We start from the raw sequence: 24,724 nt of genomic DNA, 5'->3' as shown, positions 1-24,724 counted from the left end.
ATCTACCTACCTAGGGCTCCAATTTCTAAAGTGCCTACATACATAACTGAGGTACATAACAACAGGACACTGAGAGTGTTAATATTTCCTACATAATACGTAATATAAGTACGTCTAATATACATAAAATTTTACTGACTTCGATAACGCTACCCAGACAATTTCTACGAATAAATTGCGAGGCCTTTCATATCATAACGAAGTTGATGAACCGGTCTTCTAGTTTTCTTCGTAGAAAACTCGGCCATGGACTTTGCAAGATTTGTACTCGGTATGCTCTGGATGTAAGGAGAAGATACACTAATAGTGAAATGTATCATAAGACGGCCACACTCATTCTTCATAAACTTGGGTAAACTTTTTAGATGAGAAACTTTTCTATAAATTAAAGGACCAAAATAGACTAGCAAGTACACATGATCCACTAGCCTCTCGATAACCGCTACGCCGCCTCACTATCACCGATACTGCTCTCCTTGGCAAGCGGTGATGTGAATTCCGGTGTAACAGATCGTGACTCGGCACCTGGCCTCTTCGGTCTGGAGCCAGTAGAAAGATGTTTCTTCCGTCTCTTCTCCGAAGTAAGCGAGGCCACGCTACCTCTCCTACTTCGTCCACCTTCCTCGGACTCCATCGGAGGCGTCGGGCTTCGTGACGATCCGGCTGAGTTACTAGCCCGCCGAATACTGCCGCTCCTAGTACGTTTGCCCTCTTTTCCGATCGCTGCAGGCCGGTGATGTTGCATTTTCTCCGCATCTCCTGCTCCCGAGACGTGCAGGTGTGGCTTGTCCTCTACTTTTGGCTGTCCCGGCAACCACCACAGCCAACCATTCTGCTGCTTTGCAAGTTGTCTATCGCGCGCTTTCAATTTAGATCTCAATAAGGCCCTGCGCTCGTTTTCTCTTTCCCAATACTCGCTTCTGTAGAGCTCCCAGTTTTCCCGAAAGTTAGGCGAAAAAGGCTTGGGCCATAAAAGGAGTTTGACGTAGTCCCCCCCGGGCGATAGATCCTCTTCATGCCCGCCCTTCTCTTCGTCTGTACTGACAAACGGAAGTTGTGGGTGCTCGTTGCGGGTGAGGTTCAACTCTCGATCGACTTCGCGAAGTATCGAAGGCTCGACGAAACGATATTGGCCGGCCCTGTTAGAGAATGCGCCATAGGTGAAGAAGAAGCCGATTAGCGAGACAAGCTCAACCCACCATGATCTTTTAATAACGACCAACTTGCAGTTGAATCCGCGTAAACCTCTGTTGCATATACTAAACCAACGTCGCGGCCACCTAATGCCTCGTTCCCATATGCCGGTTGCCCAGACTAATATGCCCGTGACGATGCCGCTTATGAAGCACACCTGCTCCGTCATGTCGACCACCCAGTATACCGATCCGCCGACACCGCTGCCATCTTCCCGAGGCGCAAAGAACAGGGCATATCCGAAGCCCGCCAGCCAGAGGCATAGAAGACTCAGGAAGAAAGTGTGTTTGCGCCGTCGGGCTCGGAGTTCGAGGTACTGGGAGCGTAGCGAGGCTTCGAGGATCAGCATGTTGAGATAGATCATAGAAGGAGAACTCGGCGTGTGCTTCAAAGGGTCGCCGGGCTTAACTACGCCGATAGGGCTGGTTCCCATGGGAGGAGATTTGATCTCCTGGCCGGGCTGAGGGGCGCCCTTGACGATGGAGTCGATACTGTCGGCCATGATTCTCGCGTTTCGGCGTTCGGTGTGCTGGCTACAAACGGATCAGATGGGGCAACTTGGGACATAAGCCCACATCAACGTAACTCCAAGGTTATCGGTGCATTTAGAAGTAGAGTCTAAGAAGAAGAAACATGGATGGTTGTATTTGTAGAAGGTTGGATTCCCTATGTCGGCGTAATGAAGTGAACGATTGAGTGCATCATTATTATTTTTTGGAGTCAGAGTAGGAGTACAGTTCAAGTAGCTGCAGGGCCCCACCATTGGCTTCAACGTTGAAGGGGCGGGAGCTTACGTAAGTATACTAGTAATTGGTCATAGCTTCAAGTGCCTAAGTACTTAGGTACCACCACATGCATAATCCATAATGCATCAATCACAATGCATCAACTCCTAGATTTTAACAAAAAAAAGCTCCTTTTAGCCAACAAGTTGGATAATATTTAGTAAGACGTACCTAGCATTTGTTTTCTACTGGATGAAAATTTGATTCAACACGGGACTGCCCGAATCTTGGCTCCATGTGTTGAAAACCACATGATTTCTGTAGTTCGAAAGCATTGAAGCTTGATGTGATAGTTGCAAGAATCCTGATGCCCTATGTCCTACAGCGAGTGGTCTCTCGATCTGCATTCAAGGTGCATATATGCTGACGTATCGCGATGACGATCTTTGCGAGAACGAAATCTTCCTGGCCTGTACTACCTGCTATATTCAGAACCGGTCTAGTCTTGTTGTTCGGGTATTTTATCGTCTCATCTCATCTTGTCTTGTCTTACAGTCGTATCTAAATGTGTACCCAACTATGGTTCGATCAAGACTTCACTTGGCATATTTAAACCCATACAGATCCCCAATATCCCAGATTCTTCTTTCCTGCTTGTGCGCTAGCATTCCAAGTATCTTCAAACCCCCAAGCTCAGAATTCCCTCTACAACTTGTCATTCAGCTCATTTCATCATGGACCCACGCAAGCCTGTCACAGTTTTTCATATTTCGACCAACCGTGGATCTCAGAACCACAAGGGCAGCGTCTCTACGTCTCCCACGTCAGGTTCCACCAAACCTGCCACAGACTCGAGTAGTCGTGAGGTCGCCTATCCCGACGTCTTACCTGGCGGATTTCAGCCGGGTAAGAAAACCATGCTCTTTTGATGAGTCCTCCGGAGGTGGTTGAGTCTATTAGCAAGCCCAGAAATTTCTATATTCAGATCATTCTGCCTTGAAACGATGACGATTTCTCAAGGAGTGTTAAGAAAGTCTCCCGGCGCTATCGATATTTCCTTCGTCCGCCTCATATCCGACTCGGAACGAGAATGGGCATTCGTTGAGCCCGATATCTCCGTGGATAATGGCCATTCTAGTCTAAATTTTGACGTTGGTCCACTTCCCATTCGTTCAGGATCTCCGGGAAAATTCAATTGAAAATAAATCTTGTTCGCGATGGTCGTCTCCTCACCTCAAGCCCCGCTTCTTCAACGGGCCTACTATGGGTGTGTGGGGGGATACATGGAGATATCCACACCGGTCGAACAACGATCGCAAGTTGAGTGGATAGTTTCCACGGGATCTCCCGTATCCCCGCCTAGTCTTCGCGCTCTTGGCCCGGAATCCTAGCAAATCTCGGCGAGCTATCATGAGGAAAGGGTAGTGCTTACCTGAGTGTTTCTTATCTTCTGCGGCCTTGGAGTAGTCATTGAGGGCCGAAACCCGATGATGATGAATCTTGCTAGAACAGACATATGTTGAGACTAGAGACCGACGAATTCATCTCTATCTTCGACTCCCTATTTTTTCGATAAGATAAGAGATCGTGGGTGAAATCTTACCGATCTATCTCGATATGGCCGCCCTACACATTAATTCCTGCGATGAGGAGCAGCCCCAGCACGGGAATGATGAATAGGCAGAGAGCTCATGGAAATCGGAAATAGAAAGCTGATGACTTGCCAATCTTCGAGGACAAGATGAAATCAAAGTTAGAAGGCTACAGAAAGCCAAAAGCAGAAGGGTTGTTGCTGAATAACTCAAGAGAAGATACACAAAGAAATAAGTGATTGAATATCTGATAAGTACCTAAGTAACACAACAAAGTGAATGATATATCTCCAGTGGTCTCGGGAAAGGCCACCATTCTAATGTCTTGATGGCAACATACGTAGAAACCGGAAGGTTAATGTGGTGTCAGCTTGATAGATATTATTTCCCGAATTAGGACTAGGCGAGAAAAAGAACTGCATGACGCGTGCAGATGTGAGCTATAAATATTACCGTACATCGATTTGAAGGCTGTAAATTAGCGATATCTTTGCAGCGGTCGGATGGACATGGGTTCGGAAGATATTGACAATGAAGAATTCCGTTACGGAGTTAAGATATCGTGACTCGTAACCCCGGATTTGTCCATCATGGGGTATGTACCCAGACAGGGGCGAAATCCACCCCTGTTAGAAAACTAGACGAAGCCCGCTTCTCAATATTTCTTTGGTGTTTAAAGGAGATGCTTGGGTTTTCTTCTGCAGCGAATAACTAGCAATATAACTACATATGATGAATTATACAAACAGCGAAGAAATATTCCATACTCAATACCTAGGTATAAAAAAAGAAGGATGTACAACTCGACAGGTACGCAGGTAGTACCTAGTAACACGTCGCTTACCTCAGCTAGGTGGGTCGGGGCGGGAGGATGTAAAAGCCGAGAGATCTGTTTAAACTGGCCGGTCCATTGTTTCGGGCCATACATTCATCCAAGCTTCCCTTTTCTCATCCCCTAGACCATGTCAGTCTTGACTCGATCAATCATCAACCAATCCAGTTAGCGAGGTATTAGAAAACGCTAGAATACCCTCCGTATTCGGTATTCTGTATTGGCTGGTGTTAGGAACATTAGGAACTAAGCCACCCTTATTTCGATCCGTTAGAGAGGGTCCTGTTCCTGCATGACAATACCGTGCGCGAATTGTGGCAGTCGGACCATCGGTCTTCCCGCACTCATTGTGTCATCGTTCGCTTTTGGCTGCCTGGTGATACGTGGAACGGTACAGTAAAGTACTGTAGTCGCTATCGCCCTACACAGCCTTCCTTACCGATGTCTCGGACTTTGCCCCCGTAACCCGTAATCCCATATAAGACAAGGCGTGGCCGGCTTTGCCACTTCTCCGGTATGCTCAAGAATCCAACTTCCGCCTTTGCCCAGTCGAGGAAGCTTGTCACCACTGTTGCGCGAATACAGCACGCGGATAACATCAATCCTTCACACAAGACTAACACATCCACCGAAGAACCTCTTCCCGTGCCATCTAGTATACCTATCGGGAAACCACCGCGATCACGACGACCAATGTTAGCCCCGAGGAGAGCCAGAGATCAATCGCAAGACGGGAAACCGGCTGCTAAACCGCCTAGTGCGGGAATGTTCCCACTAGGTTACAAGGAAGCCGTATACCAATGGGTATGTATTGTCGCATTACTTGTCGTTCGCCATGGATCTAGTCATCAAAGTAGCCGCCGCTTTACTTGATTTATTCTGACCAGATCGCAGTGGAATAGTGTCTCCCCTACCATAGCTGAACGGAACGTGATATCATGCATCCCATATCTCCGAGAAGCCGTCGCATTGTCGACAAGCTCTAGCGCGGATGTGCCGTCGGCAGAGCATCCCGGCCAGACTGAAACGTCGACGAAGATCGATCCCTACGGACCAAGAGTATGGAAATCCACGATGGTCACTTTGTCGGGCAAGAATAGAGCCTTGAACGAATTCTCTGTGGAGCGTGTCGGAGAACCAGTTGACGATACACTAGTTATGCTCCATGGATACGGGGCCGGACTGGGATTTTATTACAAGAACTTCGAGAGCCTAAGTCGCTCTCAGGGCTGGAAACTCTATGCCTTGGATTGGCTAGGAATGGGTAACTCCAGCAGGCCACCATTCAGGATCTGCGCAAAAGATCAGGCGGCGAAGATCACAGAAGCAGAGAACTGGTTCATAGATGCCCTAGAGGAATGGCGGAAGATTCGAAAAATTGAGAAGTTTACTCTTCTTGGCCATTCGCTAGGTGGATACTTGGGGGTATCTTATGCGCTCAAATATCCAGGTCACATAAACAAACTTATTCTCGCTTCTCCAGTCGGGATACCCGAGGATCCCTACGCTGTCAACGCTGACATGCCAGAGCCTACGGAATCGACGTTCCAAGATGAATTCTCCGCCGACCAACAAACAACAACCGAGGGACATGGAAATAGGGCTCTTAACGGAAACAATAAAGGACAAGAACCAGACGCCAATGCTCCGAAGAAGCGACCATATCCTCCGTGGTTAGTCTGGTTATGGGATGCTAACGTGTCACCATTCAGCATTATTCGACTAGCAGGACCATTAGGACCACGAGTCGCTTCGGGCTGGACCTCTCGCCGATTTAATCATCTGACACCAGAGGAAAAAGACACGCTTCACGATTATGCATACTCGATCTTCAAGCAGAGGGGCAGCGGTGAATATGCGTTACCGTATCTCCTCGCTCCAGGCGCACATGCTAGGAGTCCCATCATCAATAGAATCCAGCGCGTGGGTAGACAAGTCATCACCCCCACAACAGAGTCCTCCCCTGCCGTAAAGGAGCAGGGATACCCGATCGTCTTCATGTACGGCGAGAACGACTGGATGGACGTAGCGGGCGGTCTAGCAGCTGAAGAGAAGCTCAAGCAGGCCAAACTGAACATATTATTAAACGGCACCGAGGAAGAGAAACGAAATGACAACGGGAGTGCGAAGGTTGTCATCGTTAGTAAGGCCGGGCACCACTTATACCTCGACAACCCCGACGAATTCAACGATTACGTCCGTAAAGAGCTAGAAGATACTCGAAAACAGACGCTGCGAGAAAAGGGGTCGTCCTAGGTACAGTTTTGGTGCTTATGAGATGTGGTTTTCGGGATGCATTGCCTGGCGTTCCGGTTAGGCCTTAGATTACAGGACTTGGGGTTGATTACAGCATAAAACTAATGGTTAGGGACAATGTGCCCCCATTGCTCCCTATTCACAATTTACACTATACTACCTGCTACCTATACACTACGTCATAGTATATGTGTATCCTTAATAAGGGGGTCAAAGCTCTTCTTAGAGTTGAAGCGATGTATAATTTTTTTATCTTATCAGATGGATCACGGACTATCGTATGTAGTACACACTGTATGTCTCTATTCCAGTACAGTGTTTAGTAGTAGGCTGAGCATCCTATCTATTAAACGCCATTGTCTATAATCCTTCAGCTGCAATGCATAAATAACTGTACCTACCTTCCTTATGATACTACTTATTCAATGTGTGACCATGAGTACTAATCATGTGACTCGTATCACAACTGAAGAGGCGCAAAAGCAAAAACTCTGCAGCCCCATTGCACAGACAAGTACTTAAATTTACATTCCCACCGCTAATCTTTCTTGCCATTCACCACAAGCTCATATTCTCCATACCTAGGTACCTATCTAGGCCTACTCCACTACTAAACCACATTCTTTCAATTCACCGTTCTCCAACCGGTAACCCTCCCGGGGAGGAAGAGAAATCGAACCATCTTCAAGATGTCATTCAGCGACCTACCCTTCGAGCTACGCATCATGATCTGGGAACTTGTGCTTCCAGACAAGAAGCAGGAGATATGCATCCCATGGCCGTTACAAGAAGAAGCACCGCCGGACGCATTCATCCGGCCGCCGCGCTCCCCTCGGAAATTCCTCGAGCCGTTCCTCGTCGACACGGATTTTCCCGTGCTCATGCACGTGTGCCGCGAGTCGCGCGGGTTCGCCATCGCGCGCACGCGGTTCCGGCACTCGCTCGTGGCCGGGTGCCCCGTGCCGTTCCGCGCCTTCGACCCGGACCTGGACATCATGTACTACTCGCGGTGCCGGCCGCCGATCGGCCCCGACGACTATAAGTGGGGTGACTTCCCCCGGGCCCTCAAGCACTTGGCGGTCGACGTGCACACCCTCCGCGACGGCTCCTACTTCGCCGAGGCCTTCTGCCAGCACTTTCACCTCAGGACTATTACTTGCATCCTGCCCGCGCCCGGCGCCATCGTCCTTACGTCCGCGCGGTTTCGCCCGCCCTACAGACGATGTCGTCTGCGCGCCGTGGAGCAGCCTACTACTAGTGGCTCGCAGAGCCACTTTATCCATGTGGATAGCGGCAACTACAGACGCTTGTGCAGCATATCGCGGTTTCTGGAAGAGGTGCGCGACCACATCGATGACGGGTTCCTGAGTTACATCCGGGACGACGGCTTGATGCACCCGAATTTCCGGCCCCGGTGGAACGCGGAAGAGCAGAAGTACGACTTCGAACTTGACGCGGCGATGTTCGAGGAGTATCGTGGTGGAAGCTGGGACCTGAGTTCGAAACACCGTGTTCGCTTCGACGCGCAGTACGTCAGATTCCCCGACGAGCGGGTGGCGATTCAACGGGTCAAGTCGTACAAGGTCAGCGAGGAGGAGAAGTGGACGCCCTTGAGAAACCCGGAGACGTTTCGCGTCAATGATATTCAGCAGGATGAGGTGGAGTTTGAGACGGAGTCATCGGAGGATATTCATATGGGAATGAGTAAGCTCGCGGTGTGATTTAGATCCGCAAACAATGCGCTGTTAATGTCAAGAGATACATCAACGATTCTTCAACTGACCACAAAATCCGTGAATATTAACAGTACACATTAACCTAGCACTTTACTTCGAAAGTATATATAGGTATGCAGACTATGCCTTCCAACTAGAGAAATCCCACATGTCATCCAATACCCACTGGATCGGCGTGCGGCAAATGTAATGAATGTCTGCCGCAGCCATCTTCCCGCGGAATGCTCGCCCGGAGCTCCTAACATCCCAAGTGTCTTTCTCTTTTATCTGCTGAGTAGTAGATGAGCCATCGTGGAGGCATATCTGCCTAGGTTGATGAAGCACCCGGGTCCGGGCGCGAGGATAGCGCAGAGATCGGAGTTTGAAGCTCCTTAGTATGCCAAGCCAAAGGTCTCTTCTCTCCGACTGTCCGTCTGTTTGCGGGTGGTAGGGCGTGCTTCTGCCAGAAGGCGAGGCCTCAATTGAATTTGCTCTCATCAAGAGTAGCTGTCGGAAGTCTTGTCTGTGTGAGCTGGTAGCTAGAGGTCTTCCCAGAGCTGGTTGGTAGCCCAGGAGGATTGGAGTTCGGCCTGTGAAGAGATCGCGATGTTCCTAGGTGGCTCTAGAAGGATCTGTTGACAGATTGGCCCTCAGGCGTTAGATAAGGGAAGGTTATCTTGATAGACGTTGTTCAACGTCTATCAAGTGGTAGCTCTGCTCCGTTTCCAGTTCCCCTTGGCTGAGAGTTCGAACAAAACGGCCAACTCGGCTTGAGAAACGTGAAAAGGGGGTTTCCAACACAGGGGGCAGGGAAATAGTAGGTTGCTGGTCCTGTAGAGTTTGCAGATACTGAGTTGCCCGATCAAAGTCCTTCCGGAATCGAAAGTCATCAACAACCCACTCTGGGTTATGTTGCTGTTCCAGATCCCTTGATGTAGCACGTGTATGACGGCGAGCCGAGGTCTCGGTATGTATTGGTGGTGGCCTCACAAGCCTTGCTTGGAAAGATAAATCCGAAATAACTTCGTCTGAGATGTTTCGTGTGTGTCTAAGGGAGCGAAACTCAGGATTCTTAAGAAAATTGGCGACGAACACAAGATTTTCTTCCTCCGGAGTCATACCGTATTCCTTGGCAGGGAGCAGTTTAGAGTTCCTTGCGCAACAACGTCGATGTTTCCTAGTCCTTTAGTTCTGCCTCGTGATGGCGCCATTGTCATGTATATGAAGAGATTATGTTATCGCTGGCTACTGTATGTGTTCCTATCATCTGACTCTGCTCATGACGAGTTTAGTTCCCATTCGATTGAGCATATGCTACCACTTATCGATACAAACTTCAGTCAGGGAACGGCTGATTGGATTGGATCCGTTGGCGTGAATTGAGGCGTGGATGACAGTCTTAACTAATCATGTGAAGGGGATCTTATTGGTTCAAGTTACGACGGACTCGAACGCCCCCGGTTAAGGCCTGTCCTCTTGCCTCGCCCCGGGCTGCTTTACGTTTAAGCCGCCCACGGAGACATGAGACCCGGCCACCACTATCCCGAGTATCTCGGCGAGGTTTATGTGCTCAAGCTCCTCCGTCTTGCAAATGGGGATTATCGTCTCTTTCGCCCGCAGCTTCTCGTACTCGAGGCAGTGAACCAGAAGTCCCCAGGGTTCGGGAACCTCCTCAGGTTGGAGCTCAGGCGGTGGTTCTGCGAGCGCGATTCTATGTCGCCCGCGTTGCCGACCATGTACATGCCCTGCTCGGGCAACTTCTCGCGGTCGAATGTTTAGTATCTGCCGAACGGTTGTCGGGAGAACGTTGCGAGGTTGTGATGGGATTCGTTTGCGCTCCAGTGAGCATCCGGGCTAAGCGATTCCATGTCCTCTGTTCGCGCGCAATAACAGAGCTCTCATGTTTCGCTTGGCATCTTGAGCGAGTTCTGCTTTTGCCACCCAATGCACCATGCCTGAGGAATTCCGCAGTAGAAGCACCAAATGTAGGGGGCCATACAAAAGTGGTCATTGCCGTTCCTCAGGAGCCTACCCCTTATCCATGGCACGTCTGGCCTCGACACTATGTGGTAACGGAGAGCGATCTCGACGCCCTGGTTTCGTCTTTCACTTTGCCCATCCGTCCGTGAATGGCTCGCTGTCGACACTCCAAGCGCTGTTCCATGCCTTCTCCACATAGTTTGCCAAAATCCCGACATAAACTTCGGGTCGCGGTCTGACATTATCTTTGCAGGGAATCTCCAATCTGCAATCGGAAATGTCTTGTAGTAGATTTCTGCCCATTCGTGTGCCTTGTATGTCGTATGTCCTGGTATGAGTAACGATCTCTTCGAAAACTTACAGGTCACTGTCATCATCGCGTCGTATGTGACGTGTCCAAGATATTCTGGAAGCTAGTAACATTACCCCAGCATCTTTTCCAGAATTCAAATATCTCGGGGAAAACGTCGACGGTGGTCCATTAGCCTCAATCCATGTCCAGGCCTTCCACGATGAGGGGGGATAGGAAAGTCCTTCCGGAGCTATGCCCAATGCCTTAGGAGTGTTTTAGTGATGGACATTCAAGTTGGTGAATAGGAGAATATTGTAGGTGGCCTTCTTCCTATTTATACCAATAAGTTGGCGGAGATGGTCTTGACTTTCCACATCAAATATTCGATGGAATGCGCAATTTCCATAATTTCGTTTGCTTATACGAGAGCTATTGACTGTTCTATTAAAGTATTTACCACATAAATATATCTTTAAACCTTATATCATCTTATATTCCTCATCTTTTGAGTTCTGCCTCCATTAAAACCTGCTCGCGAATGCTAAACCAACCCTTTATTACCGCAGTGCACTTTCTATAGCCAAGGTAGTATAGAGATGAGTTACGTAACTTACTATAAGGAATAAGTTAAAGTTTCGGAAAATAAGTAAGATCAAAACCTAAGGAGTTGGCTGATGCCCTCTTTCAAATATGTTTCCCAATCTGGACATCCAACTGCCTAAACGCTCTAAGTGTGGCCCCGAGTAAAATGGATAGACGGGAGTAGCCGCAGCTGCACCGCCTGCCCAAAGCGAGCCAATGGTAATGCGGTACCGAGTAATCACGATTTCTGAAGCTAGCATAGTAGAGTTGCGATTCGCTCAGTGAAGCATAGAAAAAACTCATTTATGAGACGTAGGAAAGGTACAGGTGGATGTATGCCGATATTTACAACAGCTAAAGAAAGAGGCGTGGATTAAATACCATCATACATTAGGTAGCTTCGGCAATGGCTATTGTACTGAAAGGGTGGATCGCCCAAGGGTAGCCAGGTTTTATGTCAGTTGGCTCCGGGAACGAAGTGTCAAGTACGGGATTCACAACGCAGTTGACCCCCGAAGACCGTTCGATGGTTAAGGCTGGCTGCATAATACTTCCAATAGCCCATGTCAGTTCCAGTCACTTCCGAGCATCCCCAGATGGACTTCTCGTTAATCCTTTGATGACTTCACGGATATGGCAGTATATATCTTATATTTAACTAGCATATTATAGCCCATGTTACCCTTGATGTAGTATCGTCTCCTTAGGCTAGTCGATCGTTCCAAAGTCCTGGGGAAAACAATATACTCCAGCCAGCCGGCCTACTGAGAATGGATCCGGAAAAGACGGAGAACGAGTCTGTCGAGACAACTACGACAATTCCCAATCTAGATTCTTCGACCATGGAACCAGATTCGGAAAGGGGTGTTGAGGAGGGATCTAACAGTCGCGAACTTGCTGCTGATGAGAAAGATCCGAATATCGTCGACTGGGATGGACCGAACGATCCAGAAAATCCGATGACCTGGCCCGACAGTAAGAAATGGATCAATATCAGTATCATATCAATCATCACCATTGTGACGTGAGTCCTATCCATTTCATATGCCTAAAGTTCTATCGCTCGTTCATATTAACTTTCCACAGCCCCTTAGGTTCTTCGATGTTTGCCCCCGGTATTCCTGGTATTATGGTCGAATTCCATTCAACATCATCTACCGTAGCCACCTTCCTTCTCTCGATATATATCCTAGGTTTTGCTTTCGGTCCTCTACTAGTAGCTCCGCTAAGCGAAATCGTCGGCCGCCAACCCCTTTACGTGGTCGGTAACATAGTTTTCGTCCTCTTCACCGTCGGCGCCGCTCTTTCCAACAGCATCGGAATGTTAATGGCATTCCGATTACTCATGGGCCTTGCCGGATCTATTCCCATCACCATCGGAAGTGGTACAATCGCAGATATAATGCCAATTGAGAAACGTGGCAGAGCCATGTCGCTTTGGTCATTAGGCCCCCTCTTGGGCCCTTGTATTGGGCCCATCGCTGGTGGTTACTTGATCCAGGCCGCTGGCTGGAGGTGGGTGTACTGGCTGATGGTAATTCTTGTATGTTACTAGACCCCGTGCGCCGTTTGTTAAACCGTATACAAACTGACGTGAATAGGCCGGAATATTCATCCCTGTTTCCGTCATCTTCCTCAAAGAAACTTTCGCCCCTGTCCTTCTCGAACGCAAGACTCAGAGGCTCCGCAAGGAGACAGGCAACACAAACTTATGCAGCAAGCTTTCAGACAGACTCAGCCCTATAGATAAATTCAAAGTAGCCATAGTTCGCCCGCTAAAACTCCTAGTATTAACGCCGATCGTCACACTGATGTCGTTATATGTCGCGATAGCTTACGGAATCCTATATCTTCTCATTACTACCTTTTCGTTCGTGTTTACGGATCAGTACGGCTTCAGCGAGGGCGACAACGGCCTAACATTCCTCCCATCCGGAATAGGTTTCATAGTTGGCGTTGTATGCTTCGGACAGCTCGTAGATTGGATGGTCAAACGAAACCAGGCGAAGGGCATCGCGCATAAACCCGAAGCTCGTCTTGTACCCGCCCTTACGATTCCCTGCGGCCTCACACTCCCCATCGGCTTGTTCATATACGGCTGGACTACCCAGTACGCAGTGCACTGGATTGTCCCTATGATTGGCGTTCTCATTTTCAGCGCCGGATTAATGGGCGTAATGGTAAGCCTCACGGTCTTGCGATCCGGATATCCCTTGGATTCTAGGTATCTAGCGCTTACAAGCCACACAGTTTTGCATACAGAACTACCTTGTCGATACGTATCTCCGCTATGCAGCATCTGTCACAGCGGCAATGACCGTCCTTCGGTCCTTGCTAGGTGCGCTTCTCCCCCTGGGTGGTCTCGAGATGTACAACGCTCTAGGCCTTGGATGGGGCAACAGCTTGCTCGGGTTCATCTCACTTGCACTCATCCCGATACCTGTCATTTTCTATGTGTTCGGCGAGAGGATAAGGGGCAGGTTCAACGTCAAGTTATGATGATGCCTATTTGATCGTTAGTAGGTAGTTGGCCATTAACAGTAGCTCAATAGGTATTAAGCATATAGATAGGTAAATATCCCAGGCTAATGTGTATAAGCAATTCAGATTGAACATAAGCCGTCGTTCAAACATCGGCTGTTTCTCCTTCCCGTTTAGCTTCTCATGAGACCTGATGAGAGAATTATCTTCATGGAATTTGTGATCCTTCCAATCTGATACATAGAAATTCACGTAACAGCAATTGAATGCCACTTTTCGTATATCATTACATGCCAAAGGGGGGGAATAGATAGAATGGGATTCTGTGATGATTTATACATAGAAGTTGTACAGTGTTCGGAGATACCCGGTGTTCTCGGTAGCCGTCGTAGCCGGAGCGGGGCCGGGGGGGGGGGTAAGGCCTAGAATTTCCTCAGATGCTTTTGTCGTTGCGTGATCTCGACTCCCTGCCTGTGCTGCTTCTGCAGAAAGGCAATACCCACTTATGGAATGATCAGGGGTGCATTATTCCGTGATTGTATTTATCTCTTGAGGACAACGCCTACTTCAAAGTAGGAACTTTTATTTTGGCGTGAATTCACTAATCAAAATCCCGTGTTAAAATATTTGGAAGGCGGTAGGTACATACCTACCAGTAGGTTCTGGCAACGCAATACGTCATCAGAGTCCGAATCGGAACATTGATCAACTAAATTCGGCTCTTCGGCCTATTCCATAAAAAAGATTAAAAATGTATGATGTAAGTTATATATGAACTCGTGATTGCTCTTTACATACCTAGTAGTCCAAACACGAATTTACCTATGAATTCTTTTGGTTATTTTAGAAAGGGCGATAATGTCTAGTAGTAAAGACGAGGACGATTCTGAACACTCTCGTGGCCGATCATCAGTCCCAGATGCTGATTCCCCTGCTACCGGACCCGACTGGGGGTTGTCTGATTGCGAATGCCCCCAGACGGAAAAGTATCACGACGGCCATCGGCCATGTACTCTCGATCAGCGTCCGTCGCAGGTACGCACAACCGGTCGGGATGATCTAAATGGACCCTCAAGATCCCTTTCACGAACGGTCTCCCGTCGGGATAACGTACTATCACGGGTGCGCTCCAGGCCAACTATTCCACCATTCAGCCACCCTCTCGCGAAGGTCAAAACAGGCCAAGACTGTCTCGTCGACTTCGATGGGCCGGATGATCCCTACCGCCCGGTAAACTGGCCGCGACATAAGAAAGTGGCGACCACGCTCCTCTACGGCTTAGTCACTATGACCGCCACCTGGGCCTCCTCATCCTATTCCGCAGGCACGGCGCAGATCGCCGAACAGTTCCACGTCGGCGAGCAAGTCGCCACGCTAGGCACAACTCTCTTCCTCCTTGGCTTCGGCATAGGACCCCTGCTTTGGGCACCGCTGTCAGAAGTTTATGGAAGACGTGTGGCGGTACTCACGCCCATGTTCATCTCCATATGCTTCTCGTTCGGAGCCGCGACTGCCAAGGACTTTCAGACTCTCATGCTGATGCGGTTTTGGGGCGCCATCTTCGCCTCGGCGCCGGTCACGAATACCGGTGGTGTACTTGGAGACCTGTTCACGCCGGCTTATCGAGGTATTGCAATGGCGGGATATGCGATGGCTGTTGTTGGCGGACCTACCGTAGGCCCTATCGTATCAGCCGCCGTCGTGGCACAGCCAAATTACGGTTGGCGCTGGACCGAATACACGACCGGGATGATACAGTCCCTTGTTCTATTCTTCGCTGTTATCTTCATCGACGAGACATATCCGCCCAGACTTCTTGTTACTAAGGCGCGCCGACTGAGGTTCGAGACAGGTAACTGGGCACTCCACGCGAAGTTCGAGGAATGGGATGTAAGCATTATGGAGCTCTCGAGGAAGTTTCTCGTCCGTCCCATCCAGTTGCTCTGTACACCTATCTGCTCCTTGATCGCTCTATATGCCAGTTTTTGCTACGGCATCCTCTACATGCAACTCGGAGCAGTTCCCATCATATTCGGAGAAGTCAGAGGATGGTCAATATTGTCAGCCGAGCTACCCTTTTTAGCTCTCCTCCTCGGCTCGCTTACCGGCGCAGGCATAAATATGTCCAACCAGCTCTATTACAATAAGGCCTACCATGCAGTCGGTGATAAGCCTGTTCCCGAGAAGAGACTACCTCCGATGATGTTAGGATCCGTGCTTTTCGCGACGGGCCAATTCATTACCGGCTGGACAGCGGACCCGGCTGTTGCGCATTGGATTGTCCCTGTCATCGGGTTATACCTTTCCGGATGCGGCTTCAATACGATCTTCCAGGCCGCGCTCAACTATCTCGTCGACACATTTCAGATGTATGCAGCGAGCGCTGTGGCTGCGAATACGTTTATGCGAAGCTGCTTTGCGGCCGCCTTCCCCCTCGTCGTCACGCCCCTTTATCATAACATCGGAGTCGGGCCCGGGTCGAGCATATTCGCGGGGTTTGCGTGCTTGCTTATGCCGGTGCCTTACGTCTTCTACTTCTTCGGAAAGAGGATAAGGGCCGCTAATAAATGGAGCAGGAACAGCGTGTTTTGAAAAGTTCTTGAGAGTTGCATGGCAACGGCGTTTGGGGACGCAGCATCATAACGAAGAGCATGAGCCATTACTAACTCGTACATACCTATTTAATCAGCAGCTGATAGATATAGCATTTGCCATACATAATATCACTTCATAGAATCCTTGGACTATCTTATGCACAAACGTAGGTCAAATACCGAGACTACCAGACCGGATAGGCACCCAAAAACTCCCATACTACGTACCTTTTAGAAATGGGCGCATAGCTGGACGGATAGATGGCTGGATGGCTTGCTGCATATTATATGCAAAAAGCCACCGGATCATTGACTCTTAGTAATATTCGGAAGATGCCCTCTCGTATCAGCACCCATCTGCTGGTAGCCGATGACGAAACCGGGAAACATCAGGGGCCATGTCTTGCTGGATCGCCGACATGAAACAGAGAACCCGGCGAGGCTCTTCCGAAGTAAGGCATCAGTATCGTCCCTGACAATAAAGCCCGGGCGTGTCGCTCGTACAACAATGGGCTGAGGATCTCTTTCCGAACTTGCCGATAGCGCCCACTAGGGAAGTACCAAGTTGTTGGTGTTGGTCAACCCGTCCGAAGCAAGGGCACAAGATCGTAGGTCACGATGAGCAGTTTACCTTAGTGTCCCATTACGCTGAGATATTCTTACTACCAAAAGAGAGCTTTAGAAATATAGTAAAAAAACGAATCGAAAAAAAATATGGTTCGAAATATCTCTTTAGAAGAGATGCATCGGGAATTGAGCCCGATGCGGGGGTCGAACCCGCAACCTTGAGATTAAGAGTCTCACGCTATTGAAGATGTTAGTATGTGATGAAGTGATCAAATCAGATGATTGATGACTACTAACCTCTACCGATTGAGCTAACCGGGCTGTGATGATTTGTTCAAAAATTGGCGTATATATCGGTAGCGCAAGAGAGGGTAAGCACGGAGCTCCGACGTTGTGCCGGTCGCTCTGGCCCTAATCCCCTGACTAATCGCTAAAAGGGGTAGATGGGAGTTGTTTCTCCTATTTGGCTGCTTATTGTCTTTTCAATAGGGCTGAGATCATACTAGATTTCTCCTTCGTATCTTACAAGCAATGCACTTATGCGCTTGCCATACCTAGACAATGACACATCATCAGATATATCGCACCCATATATCGAAAGAGATCGCAGTGAGCCTTAAACCCTATGAAAGATCAACTTGCTGTCGATATCTTTAGGACATCTTAACAACTTCGGACCTCAATTCATCAAAGTTCTAAACGCACCATCTTGTATTAACAAGAAGGCTGTGCTTCCATCCACGTGCCTTGATGGTTCCTTACCAGGATAACTGACAAGGCAGGCGATAGACTAGGCTCCCTGCTTGAGCCTCCATTCCCTGCAGTTCAACCGGGGGACTCCATATTGTTCTCGGCCTTCAAGCATCGACCTTCATACGGAAATATTTCTTAATCAAGATAGGTCCTTGGGACTTTGGAGGCTGGAATTGTAGGCGAAGTTTCCGCTGCATAGCTTTATAGCTGTATATCATTTAATTCCTCTACTGTCGTCTACCGTCGTCGTCCAGCATGCTGTTATTTGAAAGTGGGATAAAGGGGAAATGGAATACCCTGAAGTTATTTCAGGATGTCTCACATGACATACGATCAAGATTAACCAACTTCCAATGATGTCCACTTAGCCTCCAGGAATCAGGATCGCGAAATGTTTCTCTGCGTTTATGGGATGACCAATAAGAGCTTCTAGCCAATCCGGTCCTGAAACAATCGGTACGTACTGTCTTCAATTCTGTGGATGGTCCCTGACGCTAGCTATTTTTATCCAGTCGGATTTTGTCACGCGATTTAGTTACGCCATATTTAAATCATCCTACATTCAAATCGTCATCCCTTATGTTTTAATAGAATCTTGATTCGTCATAACGATTCTTCGATTTTTCGTACATATTTGATTACTGGCCATCGTCTATTCATGCTGACTTGAGCGACCATGAATCTAGCTTCGGTCATTTATCTTACATTAGAGAAATGTCCCACCGATGCGCACAAGGATTAACTAGGTACAAAGTAAGTGCTGACAGTTAATCAAGCAATTAATCGCGGAGTTGGGAGGGTCCCCTGATCTACAGCGCCAACCCGCTGACGACCCCCTAAAGAGGTAGAAGACGTTCTGAACTATGTGTTGAAGGCTTGCTACCATGAAACACCAAGGATCACTAAGTATGCAAGTGATCGATATCGTGATGTTTGTAAAAATGTCGGGTGTTCCGAGAATTGAAACAACCTGACAACCAAGTCGACTTCGTGAAATCCGCCAGCACATTCATGGATAATAATGTGCAATATGTTCGACGTCGTACGGCGGGCCGTTAATCTTTGAGGCTCGAGCTAATAAAAGAATTCCAAGCATCTATCAACTTCTAGCCTCTGGTCAGACCTGATCAGGGTCAATGCTTACACGCCGTCTAGGTCGGATTTCTTGATTCTTATTTGCACCGTATTCACAGAGCCTCGTGGACCCCTGACCATGTGGCTTCGGTAACTCTCGTCGTAGTAATTAGTCTTGGTTCTTTTTCAACGGCATACCTTACCGCGCGCTATGCGATTTTATATTATCTGTAATAATGACACAATGCAGAGTCAAGTCTCACATAATACATACCTGAGGTCTCAATTGACCCTCAATTGCCGTTAATCGCCTGAGGCGCTACTGTGGATCGGGCAATGGGATAATTGAGATCGATCTTTCTCTATCTGGCTGTCTCGAAAAGGGAAAGTCGACATCGCGAAGTTGAGATTGCCTGCCATCTTGCCTTCTATGTACGGCACACATACCTCTAAGCGAACCAAACACCTCGCGGGGCGGCGACGATCATTTACCTAAATGCCGTTGGCTTGCAGTTGGTACCTGCAGTATGCAGGAGAATATGCAGGAGAACACGCAGCAGGATCTGGGTACTTGGCGAAGGCGTGAACAAAAATAATTCGCCAATTTACCCAGTTCGGCCCTCCCTCTTAGCCAAATGCGCGCAAGAGCGCCTACAAACCATCTTGTTCGCTGCCCCAGCTGCCCAGGTGCCGGCAGGGGGATTAAAATTACGCATATCCAAAAAGGGACGCGACAGGGTCTTCAACGCGGAATGCTGCTGAGTGGTTGGCAGATAGGCAGGGGTCCAAGATAATGAGCAGCCAGTAGAATCGCGTGCTTCGAGCCATACGGACCAAAAGAGAACGATCCAGGGCCAACCAAGGGAAGGACTGGGAAGGACTGGGGAAGCTTACGCGCTACAGCAATGTCTGTCAACTTTCGAGCGCCTGCAGGACCTTAGAGGACTCTGTGTAGGAGCCACATAGCTGCCAGTGCTTCCAACATCCTTGATCCTTTAAATGGCCTAATAATGGTGTAAAAGACCGATTGCGACGCTACCTAGTCGTAGTCTGAGCCGCCATACCCCTTTCGACACATCCCACACCCCAGCCTAGACGAGTTCTGGTGCTTTTCGTTCTTTCTCTACTCTCTCTTTTCTTGGTTGTCGACATCCTAGGTTTTGTTAGGTTGTCCAAGTTGCCTTTCTCTACTGCCAGTGAAACATTACCACCTCGTCTGGGAGACCGAGTCAATAATCTCTTGGCCTGGGTTGTAGCCTCTCCACACATTCCGACTACCTAGTCGACTAGTCATGAGTGATAAGAAGAAGACAAGGGAGTAGATCAAGCACCATGTCTATGCCGAACCAGAGCCTGCAAGACCACCCGCACCGGCCCTCCACGGCCAACTCTGAGACTTCCCATGCCTCATCCGATCTGTCTTTCCCTCAGCAGCAGCCGTTTCCTTCCCTTCCAGACCAATCGCATGCCTTAGAACCAGTTCCCGAGTCGCCGGTCTCAAGAAACACGAGAGGACTTGTCATCGACAGCTCAGCTGCTATATCGCCGCCCCCCAGGTCTATTCGACGGAAGCCAGTATCGTCGACCGCGTCGCCAATTACTACTAGATATTCTTCTGGAGAATATCTAGCTCTCACAAGCGGCTTGGCCAGGCCGGATCAACGGTTTTCTCGATCCTGCTCGGTGGATAGCCCTACCGTGTACGAGTTTCCTCGCCCTCCGGTCTCTACACCTGGATTGGAATCGCCTGATGATTTTGTATTGATCCAGGGCGGCAAAGAGTGAGTCAGCGTCTCATCCATGGATTAATATACAATCCAACGCGAATCATCTAAATTCAGTATATGCTAATTAATTCGCGATTTTAACCAGAAAAACTGCCGCGACTGCAACTCGTCATCCTCTGGCTTCTGCCGACTCCATCCCGGCTGTCCTAGCGGGTGAGGTCAAACGTCCAAGTTCTCGGGCTGACAACCCTGACGCACCTCAAACACACCACACCACCGACCTGTCGCAACACCAGGAGCAGGAACAGTCCGCCTATGACGATCTTTTCAGCGACGAAGAGGAGGATCCACTGAGCGAGCACATTTTCGACGGATATAACTCAGATTCGTCCGATAATAGTAATTCTAATTCTAATACTATGTCGTTGCATATCACCCGGAAGACACAACCACCACAACTGAATCTCAAACCAGCCGATTCATTATCTGACAACTACGAAGTTAATACTCCAAACACAGACAAACCGTTGCCTAAATCACCAAACTCATCAAAGCTAGGAAACTTCTTTGGCTGGAACTCGCCTTCTAACACAGAGGCCTCGGACAAAGGGTTTTCGCCTCTTCCATCGCCTTTCCACTTCTCAAAGACAACCAGTGTTACCGATGCATCCCCAGTCACAACAGTTGGACCACAATCACTACTTGACGCCCCCAAGGCGGCATTCGGATCACCCAGTTCTAGAGAATATTGCGAGTCGTACTTGGCAACGCCAGAAACTGCCACGTATTCGCCTCACCATCAAATCGAAGAGATGGAAGATGAGCTAAAGGCCATCTCGGCCGAATTGGCTGCGTCAATTCGGCGCGAGATGGACCTAGAAGATTTAGTTGACAGATTGCAAGCAGAGAGGGATAATCCCACAACAACAGCAAACAAGAGGACCAGCGACTACTTCTCGGATTCGGGATATAGCTCGGCCAAATTGAGTGAATATGATCAGTCAAGGGAAGAGATCGAGAAGATCCAGAGGAGGTCGGAGCAGGAGAAGGCCCAGATCAGGCTTGAGTTGACCAACAAGCTCCAGGATGAGAGGTCCAGGAGATCAGAGCTCGACGAGCAAATCAAGGAGCTCTCGGAAAGAGCATCACAGATCGACCTCGAGAAAATTAACAACGTCGATGCTAGCGGACGCATTAAGGAATTGGAAAGCACGTGTGAGACCCTGCGGCGCAAGCTTACCGAGGAACGCCAGGTCAAGGATAATTTCGAGGACTTGCTTACAGCGCTTAAGGATGAGCTTCAGAATGCGTCCAACGAGCGCGACAACCTTCGCGATGAGGTCGTTCCTAGCCTCCGGGCGCGTGTGGAGGGTCTCGAAGCACAAGCTACAGAACTTGAGAAGATGAACTATGAATCGTCGAAGTTGCAGCAGGAGCTTCAGACGCTTAAAGTTGAGAACACGTCGCTAAAGCAGATGCAGGCCAATTCGATGGACACGATTTCAGAGGAAAATGGATTTGCTGGATCCCGGTTGTCTCGTTCCAACTCTCTCACCGGCCCGCCGTCATCCTTCAAGCTTCAGCGACCGCCCTCCGGTCTAATGAGGTCTAAAACAGTCAAGGTGCCAACCCCGACTGAATCTCGAGATCAACTATCGGAGCGACTGAAGGATGTCGAGGAGCAACGAGATGCTCTGCATAGGGCTCTGAAGAACCTCCTGGAGAGACAGGAACACCAGAACCGAGAAAATGAAAAGAAGATCCGAGTTCTCGAGACGGAGCGCGATAGACTTCTTACCCAATCTCCGCAGAAAGCCGGTTTCCAGAGGGAGATCTCTAACCTGCGAGCCGAAATCAACGTCTTGCGGCGGCGAGCCGAGGAAGCGCTGGAGCAAAAGTGGCAAGTCGAGAAGGGGCTCGGTGGCCTTAAGATGGACCTCGACCGAGCAGAGCAAGAAATCGCGGAGCTAAGGAGCCTGCTCAACGAAAAGGACATCCTCATCCCGCCCTCGCTCGCTCGTCACAGCAACGGCAGCGATAGATTGGCAGTCCCCGTGACTTCGGAGGCCCTGACGGTAGCTTACCAAGATCTCCAGAAGGCCTACGCCGATTCCCTTGAGCGTATCAAGAATCTAGAGGCCAGCAGCTCCCAGGACGAGCTCACCAAACACGCGATGGAGAAGCTCGAGCAAACCCTTTCCACCACCATCTCTGAGCGCGACCTCCTCCGCCAGGAGTCGACATCGTATAAGGAGCAGCTCGAGGCGCTCAAGGCCGGCGAGCGCGTGTACCTCGAATCCGAGAAGGCGCTCGCCGACGAGCTCAGCGAGTCGGCGCGCCGCGTCGAGGAGCTAGCCGTGCAAGTCCGCCAGCAGCTGTCCATCAACCAGACGCTGCGGCAGCGCATCTCGGACACGGTGGCGCGCGGCGAGGCGGCGCAGAAGTCCAATAAGGACCGCATCACCTCGATGCAGGCGCACCTGCGGGGTCTGGAGGAGAAGCTCGAGGCGGCGCAGAACGCGTCCGAGGACCGGATCGTGCGCCACGAGGAAGAAGTCTCGACTCTCAGAGCCAGCCACAACGACCAGCTGAAGCGGATGATGCGGGACGGGCTGCGTTCCCCACGCACGTTCCCTCCGAAATCGCCCTTATCGCCGTTATTCTCGGCGGCGAGCGGCGGACGCTCGCCGCGCCTCGACGTGACGCGCTCGGGACCGGCGATGAACGTGTCGGAGGAGTCGCAGATCGACAACCTGCGGGCGCGCGTGGCGGAGCTGGAGAACGCGCTGAGCGACGCGGACGCGGAGATGCAGCAGGTGGTGGGCCGCATGAACGAGGCGCAGATCGCGGTCCTGCGCCTGCAGGAGGAGCGCGAGGCCGCCGTCAACCAGACCCGCAAGCTGGAGAGGGAGCTCCAGGCCGAGAAGGTCAAGGCCTTCGAGGAACGATTCAAGAGCTTACAGACATAGACGAGAACATTTCTTCTTCCTCTCTCCTTCGATCCCATTGGAGTTAAGTTGAGAAACAAAGACGCGTCTTGCGTTATATCACGATTCCCACGAAAGCATCGACATCGGCGCATACTCTCTCTCGCACATATCCATGTACCTTGTACCCTTCTCCGTCCCTGCGCTGTTTGAGCATTTACAGGATTTCTTTTTGGCATCCCGTCCGGGGCGGCACACCTTGCTAGCGCAGCACGCTGCCTGGGATCGGAAATCGGCGTTGGTATAAAAAGAGAATTATTTTGATGGTTTTACTGGATTTTTATTGTTTGGTTTCTACCTCCTCGTAAAGATATTGTATATTTAAGAAAAACCCCTGCCAGGCCTTGGCTTTGGTCTTTTTGTATAATGTTTGTTGAAACAAAACACTACATGTACTTCTGTTGCGGACTGGCTGAGCTTGTATATGTAATGTCTTTTTTCTTCTGGCCCAGTACAACTCTTCTGCTTGTATTTTTTTTTTGCTACGCGGTTGGGCTGTCGTGAGAGCCGCGTACGAAAGAGAAAAAGGGAAAAATACATGAAGCCCGGGTTGGGTGCCACTTAGCTAGTATTATAAACACCGGGATCTCGAGCCCCGAGTTTTTGTTGATAATAAAATATTCATCAACGGTATCTGATGCTTAAGCTGATTTTGCGTGGTTTTGAATCGTCTTTGTATGCCTTGGCACTCCTAAGTCACCCACTCGGAATACCTGCATCTAGGTATTAAGAAGATAGTACGTGAGACCTGTTATGGTATATCAGTTAGAAGACTCTGAGGAGCGCCTCTTGTGGCAAGATATCAGGTAAAATATCTTGGAAACAAAAGTTAAACTACTCTGTAACATTCGTGTCCCTTTCACGAATCCTCCCTAGGACTAGATATGTGGTTTAACTACACCACGAGAATCCTTCCATCCCAGTTGAGTGGTTACACGACACCCTCCTCCCAGTACCGAGATGTACGGCAGCTTGCCATCTTAATCATAACTTGGCATCCCAGCATCGCAAGGCTACCTGAGCGAGTTATTGGATGCGCGCCTCCTTTAGTTACGGACGTAAGAGCAGTGTTTTGGTAACACTTAGGATCTCCCTAGCATCCACATACGATCATATGATTACAGCGTACTCCATGATCCTCGAAATACACAATATCGTGACGAAAAGCCAGTCAATTCGTCTTCCCAAGTTACACGTAGCCAGCCACCTATCACCCGTCCACCCCGGTTCCACCATCGCGTAAGTAGGACTATAAGGGGGGTTCCTGTAAGACGACAATCGGTAAGTGTTTCCGGGGAGGGTGGCGGCGCTGTGCTACCTCGTCCTCCAGGTTCAACCCGATCGAGTTATATCTCGGTCTGGATGTTTCATTC

General features: G+C 49.5%; 6 protein-coding genes and 1 pseudogene across 7 annotated transcripts; 5 read left to right on the top strand and 2 right to left on the bottom strand.

Moving 5' to 3' along the window:
* Positions 1-87: 87 nt before the first annotated feature.
* F4807DRAFT_439311 (Spo7-domain-containing protein) lies at positions 88-1,903 on the bottom strand. The gene has a single exon (XM_047999188.1). It carries the CDS (start codon positions 1,694-1,696, stop codon positions 443-445), a length of 1,254 nt encoding a protein of 417 aa, XP_047850992.1. The 5' UTR covers positions 1,697-1,903; the 3' UTR covers positions 88-442.
* Positions 1,904-4,452: 2,549 nt separating this feature from the next.
* F4807DRAFT_439308 (alpha/beta-hydrolase) lies at positions 4,453-7,018 on the top strand. The gene is made up of 2 exons (XM_047999187.1): positions 4,453-5,147; positions 5,238-7,018. The coding sequence occupies exons 1-2, from the start codon at positions 4,860-4,862 to the stop codon at positions 6,597-6,599; spliced, it is 1,650 nt and encodes a 549-aa protein (XP_047850991.1). The 5' UTR covers positions 4,453-4,859; the 3' UTR covers positions 6,600-7,018.
* Positions 7,019-8,371, top strand: F4807DRAFT_439306 (uncharacterized protein). Its single transcript, XM_047999186.1, has one exon. The coding sequence runs from the start codon at positions 7,289-7,291 to the stop codon at positions 8,318-8,320; it is 1,032 nt and encodes a 343-aa protein (XP_047850990.1). The 5' UTR covers positions 7,019-7,288; the 3' UTR covers positions 8,321-8,371.
* Positions 8,372-11,826: 3,455 nt separating this feature from the next.
* On the top strand, positions 11,827-14,115 carry F4807DRAFT_232718 (MFS general substrate transporter). The gene is made up of 5 exons (XM_047994167.1): positions 11,827-12,192; positions 12,255-12,711; positions 12,770-13,348; positions 13,419-13,720; positions 13,776-14,115. The coding sequence occupies exons 1-4, from the start codon at positions 11,939-11,941 to the stop codon at positions 13,665-13,667; spliced, it is 1,539 nt and encodes a 512-aa protein (XP_047850989.1). The 5' UTR covers positions 11,827-11,938; the 3' UTR covers positions 13,668-13,720; positions 13,776-14,115.
* F4807DRAFT_232711 (polyamine transporter 1) lies at positions 14,095-16,405 on the top strand. Its single transcript, XM_047994166.1, has one exon. The coding sequence runs from the start codon at positions 14,508-14,510 to the stop codon at positions 16,239-16,241; it is 1,734 nt and encodes a 577-aa protein (XP_047850988.1). The 5' UTR covers positions 14,095-14,507; the 3' UTR covers positions 16,242-16,405.
* Positions 16,406-16,999: 594 nt separating this feature from the next.
* Positions 17,000-17,131, bottom strand: F4807DRAFT_t121 (annotated as a pseudogene). The gene has a single exon. The product of its transcript is annotated as a tRNA-OTHER (tRNA).
* A 2,600-nt stretch (positions 17,132-19,731) lies between these two features.
* Positions 19,732-20,646, top strand: F4807DRAFT_232687 (uncharacterized protein). Its single transcript, XM_047994165.1, has 2 exons — positions 19,732-20,422; positions 20,510-20,646. The coding sequence occupies exon 1, from the start codon at positions 19,970-19,972 to the stop codon at positions 20,420-20,422; it is 453 nt and encodes a 150-aa protein (XP_047850987.1). The 5' UTR covers positions 19,732-19,969; the 3' UTR covers positions 20,510-20,646.
* The last annotated feature ends 4,078 nt before the right edge of the window (positions 20,647-24,724 follow it).

Source organism: Annulohypoxylon truncatum (assembly GCF_022578515.1).
Source record: "Annulohypoxylon truncatum strain CBS 140777 unplaced genomic scaffold F4807scaffold_34, whole genome shotgun sequence".
NCBI lineage: Eukaryota > Fungi > Ascomycota > Sordariomycetes > Xylariales > Hypoxylaceae > Annulohypoxylon > Annulohypoxylon truncatum.
Note: the sequence above shows the minus strand (reverse complement) of the source record. Positions and strands in the feature narration are given on the sequence as shown.